The sequence below is a fragment of the Cryptomeria japonica genome, chromosome 7 (assembly GCF_030272615.1).
Source record: "Cryptomeria japonica chromosome 7, Sugi_1.0, whole genome shotgun sequence".
NCBI classification, from domain to species: Eukaryota; Viridiplantae; Streptophyta; class Pinopsida; order Cupressales; family Cupressaceae; genus Cryptomeria; species Cryptomeria japonica.
In genome coordinates, this window is record NC_081411.1 from 323,846,363 (window position 1) to 323,855,485 (window position 9,123).

General features: G+C 31.0%; 1 protein-coding gene across 1 annotated transcript; it reads left to right on the forward strand.

The window, feature by feature from the left end:
• Positions 1-5,186: 5,186 nt before the first annotated feature.
• Positions 5,187-8,605, forward strand: LOC131046684 (cellulose synthase-like protein E6). Its single transcript, XM_059208627.1, has 8 exons — positions 5,187-5,457; positions 5,596-5,920; positions 6,080-6,220; positions 6,439-6,564; positions 6,662-6,874; positions 6,954-7,190; positions 7,276-7,623; positions 7,895-8,605. Exons 1-8 carry the CDS (start codon positions 5,198-5,200, stop codon positions 8,465-8,467), a joined length of 2,223 nt encoding a protein of 740 aa, XP_059064610.1. The 5' UTR covers positions 5,187-5,197; the 3' UTR covers positions 8,468-8,605.
• The last annotated feature ends 518 nt before the right edge of the window (positions 8,606-9,123 follow it).

The following is a 9,123-nucleotide window of genomic DNA, read 5'->3' on the forward strand; positions in this document are numbered from 1 at the left end:
TTCTTATATATTCATTAAATAGAATTTATCAAAAAAAAAGAGAAGAATAAGATGGTTGATTATATCAATTATGAAAATTGATAAAATCTTTGACTACATGGAAGAGAATTTACATAAATGGATAAGATGTCAAGAACTCCAATTATGTAGAAGAAAGAATTGGAAATATGTTTTTTGTTAAACAAAAAATCATAGAACATTTAATAACGAAGCTTGAGAAATTACATAAAGATTTCCAAAGGGTAATAGGTACTACTAAAAAAGGAAAACTTAAGAAGGTAAATTTACTATTGAACCCCAGCCATTTGATTTATTTTACATTTACCTCTAGATTAAACAAAAAAGAATTGAAGTTATAAATTTGAAATTAGTAGTACATATATCTTGTCATTTTATATTAAAAATTGGAGTATTATTTTTCCAATTTGTGAACGACAATTTTTTGGATCGCCATCAAAGTTATTTTAAAAAGAAACAAGTGTGGCGAGTACTTGTCTTTGTTAATTTTTTAATACTTAGCAATTTTATCAATGTTACAAATTTGTATAAATTTTGAAGAGTTTCATAAAAATGATGTTTTTCCAAAAAAAAAACTCAATCATGAGCTAATCTTTAGTATTTCATGTTGCTAAGACCCCTACTCTCCTTATGTTTTACAATAATAAATTCATTTATTATTAATTTTGTTATCAAGTAAATTTTCAATATGAATTTTTTATTTAATATTATAAATATATGATAAATTATGATTTATTATTATTTTTTATATTAATTGTTTTATCAAGTAAATTTTCAATATAATATTATAAATATATGATAAATTATATATATTAAAAAAATAAAATATAATTCCTAATAGATCATAGTTCAAGATTAATTGTCATGACTTTTTAGTTTTTTTTATGTATATTAATTAAATAAAATAAATTTTATATGATAATATTTTTATAAAAAACATCAATAAAACTAATTAATCTAAATATTTAACACCAAACTACTGATATGCTTGGTATTGAGCTACCAGAAAAAATTAATGATTAATAAAAAATTACAAATTTTTATATTATAAAAATTACATTATTAGCCTCATTGTGATATGTTTTAATTGACAATTTTTTATATTATAAAAATTACATTATTAATCGATACCTATATCCCCCTAAATTATTTATCCTAATAATTTCATAATCTATTTAGCATTTTCTTTAATTTACATTTCACTAAATTTTAAGATCATTCATGGTCTATGATACCCTAAACTTTATTGATGACAGTGTGCTCAAATATTCAACAACTAAAATCTAATAATAGGTCCTATATTAAGGGTGTTGATGATTTGTTCTCCTTTTTAAAGGCTTGTTTTTTGGCTGACCTAAGTTCCTAACAACCTATTCCTACTAAAATGGCTTGAAGAAGTTATAGTGTTGATTGTCTCGACCTTTGTCTTTAGTACTTTAGTCTTGATATTTTCTTTTGATCTATACTTGACAACCTATACCTAAAATAACCCTTGTGATAGCTATATAAAGAGCACCTTTTATCCTTAATGAGATCTACAAAGACAAACCATACAGGTAAAGACCTATTGATCTACAAAGATAAAACCTAAAAGAACTTCACATATGAAATTTCAGCACAATGAAGTTGCACTCAATTATTGATTTGTGTGTCTTATTTATTGTTAGTATCTTCCCATGTACTAAACTTTTATAGGAATTCAAGGGAAAATTACATCAAGCCTTTATGTGGAACTCCTTAAGAGGGTTTCATACCTAAGCTAATGTTCTGAATTCAATATTTTGTATTTTGTTTAGCTTATATCCTTGCGAGAGAACACATTCTATCTTCTTCATTATTGTTGTGCAAGTTTCAACACTAATATGAGGTTTGAATTAAACAATCCGCTATACAACACAATAATTTTCTCCATCTTTTGTGTTTGCAGATCCAAATCTCATCATGCTCAACAATTATAGACAAATAGAATAGATAGCGATTGGTGTTGTTATATTTTGAATGTAGACAAAAACCCTAAGACTAGGGCACCTAGCACCCTTGTCCTACCAATTTGACCCATATTATTAGGATTCTGATGTGCAAAGCTTTGTAATTCAATTTTTGGTCATCTCTTGAGCATCTATCATCTTCAAATATAGGTGCTCAATCCTTTTGTCAAGCACAATCAACTCTATATTCTAGTGTTAGGTTCTTCTTTGTGTTTACATTCCATATATACCTTACTATTTTTATATTTTTTGTTGTATCTGTTGTATCCTATTAAACTTAGTCATTTACTATTGTAAGTTTAGTTCATTTACAAACATTACTATCTTAATTTTACAACAAAGGAACACAATTATAATGCCTTGATCTTCCTTGGGGTAGTAGCTAGGCCTGTTTACATTCCAATGTCATGAAAGATTGAGCTCTTCTAGGTTGCATTGATTAGTCCAGGGATCTCATTTTCTACATTTCACTGTAACCATTCTACATCTACTTTTCTCACAATATTAACTTATGAACTATATATTTTTCCATTCACTTAGTAAAATGTATTTATTTTTTATATTTCTAATACTATTGAGGGTATGAGAATAGTTTCTTTCCATAAAAAATCATTATTCATTTCTTCTTGCAATGATCACTCTATTTAAACCTACATTATAGTAAAATTCAAGAAATTAATAGGATACGTCACACATTTTCTTATGTATTCATTAAATAGAATTTATCAAAAGAAAAAGAGAAGAATAAGATGGTTGATTATATCAATTATGAAAATTGATAAAATATTTGACTACAGGAAGAGAATTTACATAAATGGATAAGATGCCAAGAACTCCAATTATGTAGGAAAAAGAATTGGAAAAATATTTTTTTTTAACAAAAAATCATAGAATATTTAATAAGGAAGCTTGAAAAATTACATAAAGATTTCCAAAGGGTAATAGGTACTACTAAAGAAGGAAAACTTAAGAAGGTTTACTATTGAACCCGAGCCATTTGATTTTTTTTACATTTACCCGTAGATTAAACAAAAAGGAATTGAAGTTATAAATTTGAATCTAGTAGGATGTACATATATCTTGTCATTTTATATTAAATATTGGAGTATTATTTTTCTAATTTGTGAACGACAATTTTTTGTTTTTTACTCACTTCTTTTCTACATCTTTATTTTAAAAATATATTTATAATAAATTTAAGCATTGAATCACCATCAAAGTTATTTTAAAAAGGAATAAATAGCAATGAATTGAAAAACAAGTATTGCCACCCACTTGAAAATTAGGTTTATAATATGAAAAAATCACTAAGTATTGTACTTCTTTATATTAGATTTAAGGTTTCTCTCTCTCTATATATATACACGAGTCACTTCTTAAAAAATTCCATAGATTTATCTTGACAGATTATTTCATAAATCTATTTTTAAAATAAAAATGACTATAATCTTATTACTTCACAGCACAACTTACAAATAAACATATCTTTTTTCTAAATCTATTTTTTTCTGTTTACTTTCATAACATAATTTAAAAAATAACATTGATTATTCAATTATTAGTCATTTCACATAAAAGAAATTAAAAATTAGTAATTACAAAAGAAAATTACACAGTAAAAATGATCAACAGTCCAGAAAAGAACAAACAATTATCCATATGTAATTGATCTAATATAGATCCATTATTTCCTTTGCAACCCTGCATATACAAGATTGGAATGAAACTCTTTATAAAAGGGACTGGAATACACATGGTCGTGGGCCATTCTATATCTACCTTAATTCGTTTTCAAATTGCCTATTCCCACCATTGGAAGTTAGCAGGAATACGACAACTTTGCAGTCCATTAACTTGTCTACCATTCTATGTGTAAATCATTTTCAACTCTTCTGGAGAACACGGCAAATTTGCAGTCAATCAAATCGTCTACAGTTTAATGTCAGTTGGTGACAGTAATGTTTTTACTACTTAGATACGTAATAGGATTCTTTTCGGAACGTAATTTGGTAAAATAACACAGTAACAATTAAAGCAAATGCCCATTTCTGTTTATTAGGGGATGTTATTTTAAAATTAAGATTCAATAGATCTTTTAAAGTTAAACTTTCAATGGCAAGTTAGAGATCTCCCAATCAAGGATTTAATATGACTAATCTATAACATTAAGAGGGATCTCGTTCAAAGAACAAAAAAAATTGCCAAGTCAATTTCAAGTTTCAGAATAACGTAATCTAAATAGATATTATAGATAAACAAAGGTGGGGAGATCCAATTAGGTTTTTGTTCTACAAAATGAAACACAGGCTAAGGTTGCATTTGGCAATCAAACTTAACTATAGTCTATCTTGGTGGACAGCAAGAATACTAAAGTTGATAAATGAAGCTTAACTATAGTCTATCTTGGTGGACAGCAAGAATACTAAAGTTGATAAATGAAGGTTCTTTAAGAGGATTTATTTTTCTATACAAAGAAATTTTTTCTTCAAAGAGCCCTTTAAAACTAAATATAGATTCATTGAGAGGTTAGTTCTTAATGAATTTCTCTAGATTGTACAAATAAAGTAACCTAATATATAATAATTAATTCAAAGATGGTCCACATAGATAAAAATAAAATCAAGAAAGACAATTCATACAAGAACTCTGAAAGATGCATTTGGAATCTTCAAATTCCTAGGTTGAGCAAGAGAGCACCTAAGAGGTTTTTTGCATTGAGCAACAACTATATTAGTTAAGCAGTATGTGTACATAGGATCTTCAGAATCTCTCACAAACAAGGAATCAAATACATCCTTAGTCATTTTCCTAACAGCTGTCGCTGTTGTTATCGTACCTAAATGTTCAATGCGTGAGCAGGCTTCCACAAAAGTATCCGAACTCGTGAAGTAATAAGACACACAAAAACTGCACGTCTCATAATAAAGGGGAAAGTAGTCAAATCTCGTGGGGAGGGATGCCTTGGAATTCTTTGCACAATTCTACCCTTCAAATTTTGGCTTCTATAGCCTTTTAGTGATAGAGGCAACAACCATTCCAAACGACAAACTAGGGTAAAATGAAACCTTTACAAACTAAGATTGCTAATTGATGTTAAAAAAAGATGCTATGTTCAATAAGTTGGGCGGCAATACCCATTTGTTATATATTGTTTCAAATGGTTTCTGTAATCAAATTGAATCAACAAGAAGATGGAATCCACAAATTCCTCGCTTTACACCACTGTACCAAAGCCAGTTGCAAAGATAAACAGAGCTTATGGATGCGTATATTTTTGTGCAATTCTGGGGCTTATATGTTATCGTATCCTGTATATGCCAAGTGAAGGATATGTACCATGGATACTGGTATTTTGTGCTGAGCTAGGCTTTGCCTTCCAATGGGTATTAGAGATGGCCTTCAGGTGGTGGCCTGTTGATCGATTTACCTACCCAGAAAGACTTTCTAAAAGGTAAATATTTCTTAAGTTTGATATATGTTTTGGATTTGATTATGCAAATATTTTTCTATGATCTATCGCGAGAATGAAATAATAAGAAAAATATAACGGCTAAACTATAAGGATGTATTATGTGGTTATGCGTAACAGGTTTGAGAGGGAGCTACCTCCCATTGATGTATTTATATGCACGGCTGACCCTGTTAAAGAACCTCCACTGAGTGTTGCGAACACTGTATTGTCTACTCTGGCTTTTAATTATCCAGTAGAAAGACTGACATGTTATGTATCGGATGATGGAGGATCCTCACTTACCTTTTATTCTCTTTTGGAAGCTTCACGTTTTGCAAAAAGTTGGGTTCCTTTTTGCCACAAGTATTGCATTCAGCAGAGATGCCCAGAAACATACTTTTCTGAATGCTATGACGATGAAAGTGACAACTTGTCCTTCACTACCGAATGGGGAAATGTCAAGGTGTGTGTAGCTTAAATCTAAGCTCACAAGAATAATAACACTCCTTAGCATAAATTAGTTTCTTTGAATTCTATTGATTAGTTATCTTCATTTAGGAATATAAATCTTTATACTCGATGAAATATAGAGGATAGAGTTGATATTGAAAATAATGTGTAGAAATTGTACGAGGAGATGAAATATTGTATAAATAGCACTGTAGAGAGAGGCACTGTTACAGAACAGCAATGCAAAGAACACAATGGCTTCAAAGAATGGAAAGCGGAGACGACTTCACGAGACCACCCTACTATAGTTCAGGTCACAAAAATCATTATTAAAGATTATATTGCTTTGACTGTCTGAAAGATTAATAAAATATTCCAGAACAAGTGAGATATTATCATGCCACTAAAAGATATCTTTAGCTAGTTTTAAATATATACTATTTGCTTAAGAAAACCACGTCACAACTTACCCACTATATAATTCTCCCGTTTGATAAATTTTATTACAATTTATTTCAAATCTACATACAGGTTTTGCTAGAAAGGGGCAAAGACATGAACGTTGAGGGCCATGATTTGCCCAGTCTTGTGTATGTGTCCCGTGAAAAACGACAAGGACACCCCCATAATTTTAAGGCCGGTGCTCTTAATGTTCTGGTAATAATTAATGTCATTTTCCTGTTTATATTGTCCGTCCATTATGGTTATATCGTCTTTCCTAGTGAAGATTGATTTGTTTATCTTGTGTCTGCAGATTAGAGTCTCTGCTCTTATGAGCAATGCTCCTTTCATTCTTACTCTGGACTGTGACATGTACGCCAACAACTGTGAAGCTCTTCGAGAAGCCATGTGCTTTTTCATGGACCCTCGAACTGGGCACCAGTTTGCCTATGTCCAGTTTCCGCAAAGGTTTCATGGCATTACCAAAAACGATCTGTATGCAAATCATCTCAGGAAGTTTCTTGATGTGAGTATTCGTAATTCAACTGGTGCCCTAAAACATATGCAATCAACTGACCTGCATTTCTTTAAATAATGATATACAGATACTTTTTAAGGGAATGGATGGAATTGAAGGTTCGTCATACATGGGTACCGGATGCGTTCTCCGCAGGGATGTCTTATGTGGAAGTGAGCGACAACATAGTTCTTCAAATTTAATCAAAGAGCATATTACTTCATCAATTATAAGCATGGAGAAAGAAGTTCCATCTAAGCGATTGGACGAGGCAAAAGAGCTTGCCAAGTGTGGCTATGAGGAGAACACCCAATGGGGGAAAAAGGCAAGTACAAGTTAAAATCTTGATAATTTTTATCAACTGGCTCGATATTTTGCAAATAATTTCTGTCATTGAATCCGTTCTACAGGTCGGCTTGCTCTACGATTGTGCAGTGGAAGATGTTTTGACAGGGTTTTCTATACACTGCAGAGGATGGAAATCTGCTTTTTATTCTCCCAAAAGAGATGCTTTTGTGGGGTGTGCGCCTATTAATCTGAATGATACTCTGATCCAACATAAAAGATGGGCAACGGGTTTAATGGAGATTTTTGTTAGCAAATTTTCTCCAGTCACTTATGGTATTCGTCATACAAAACTAGCACAGAACATGTGTTACAGCTATTACTTTCTATGGGCTCCATTTTCCTTACCTTTAATGTGCTACGGCCTAGTACCGGCCTTGTGCATGGTCACCGGCCTATCGTTATTTCCCCAGGTAGTTTTGCTCCCCACATTTTAAGTTTTGAGTTTTGTATATTGATTAATAACTTTCTTAGTCTTTCTACTGTACACGATATTTGTTAAAAAAATTGATTTTTTTATATTCATTAATAATTTTGTGTTTGTTACCTTTCACAAATCATTTTTCTACAACCTGTGCAAATAATTTCTTATACTTTTATAAAGATAACAGTGTAAATTACTTTGCAGGAATTTTTTATTCTCACAATTGATTAAAAGAAACTAAAATCTATCATATCTTGCAGATTTCAGATCCATGGGTTCTCCTCTTTCTATTTTTACCAGTATGTGCATATGCACAAAATGCTCTAGAGTTTATATATGTGGGAGAAGGCTCTTTAAAATCTTGGTGGAATGATCAGAGAATGTGGATGATAAAAGGCGTATCATCCTATCTGTTTGCGCTCATTCAAGTAGTCTGTAAATTACTTGGAATATCCAAAGTGGGTTTCGAGGTGACAAGCAAAGTATTTGACAGTGAAGCAGCTAAAAGATATGAGGCAGAGATTTTTGAGTTTGGGGTTTCCTCTGCGTTGTTTATACCGTTCTCTATCATAGCACTGACAAACCTCATGGCATTAGTATGTGGGATTGCTGGTGGGATGAGAGAAGGTTATTCAGCCATGGCGAGTATGTTTGTGCAGGGAATGATATCGAGCTTCATAGTAATAAATAGCTATCCGATATACGAGGGTATGGTGGTGAGGAAAGACAAGGGAAGCATGCCTGTGTCCATGACTATATTCTCTACATTGGCTGCGGCACTAGCCTGTTGTATGTCTTCTGCCATATCCTCGAATTCTAAAATTTTTATTTAAATATGTGGCTTAGGAAATCTTAAAACAGATGTTATTCAAAAGTATATGCAGGGCTAGAACATGATTGGCAAATTTATAATCATATCGGATAATAATTCTGAGAACTAAGCTAAGATGAATAATTAGACAAATATGTATCTTCGCAATCCAAATGTAATTTATTGTATAAGCGGATACAAGTGAAACAGTCGATATCAAATTTATAATTTACTATTATGAAGAAATGATAAATAATTATTCTATTTTATTGATCAAAATTATGTTTGATTCTTGGATGGAATTTTAAAAATCTCTAGTTGCTTCTAATGTTAAAATTTATCAAGACTTTATAATATAATGTTAAGAACCAAGAATGTGTGTCAAATTGAAATAAAGAGGGGTTAAAATTTATTCAAACAAGAAGAAATACAAAGCAAGGGCATCAAACAGCCTTATCAAGTTCCACTAAGTGATCTAACTGTTGAGACAAATCCAAAGGTAATTGACCCTTATCCACAATATTCTATTTTTGCATTTGATCAAAAACTCATTTGACCAAACAATCCACTACTCCATTCCACTCCTTAGGGATATGTATGAAAGTAACATAATCCAAAGAAGCACACAAATTAAGAATCTAATTAATTACCAAAGTTAACTACCAACTAACATCCTTA

Coding starts and splice junctions, on each gene's coding strand:
- LOC131046684 (XM_059208627.1), top strand. CDS start 5,198: ATGGAATCCACAAATTCCTCGCTTTACACCACTGTACCAAAGCCAGTT. Junction 5,458..5,595: donor CCAGAAAGACTTTCTAAAAG/GTAAATATTTCT, acceptor TATGCGTAACAG/GTTTGAGAGGGAGCTACCTC. Junction 5,921..6,079: donor CCGAATGGGGAAATGTCAAG/GTGTGTGTAGCT, acceptor AATAATGTGTAG/AAATTGTACGAGGAGATGAA.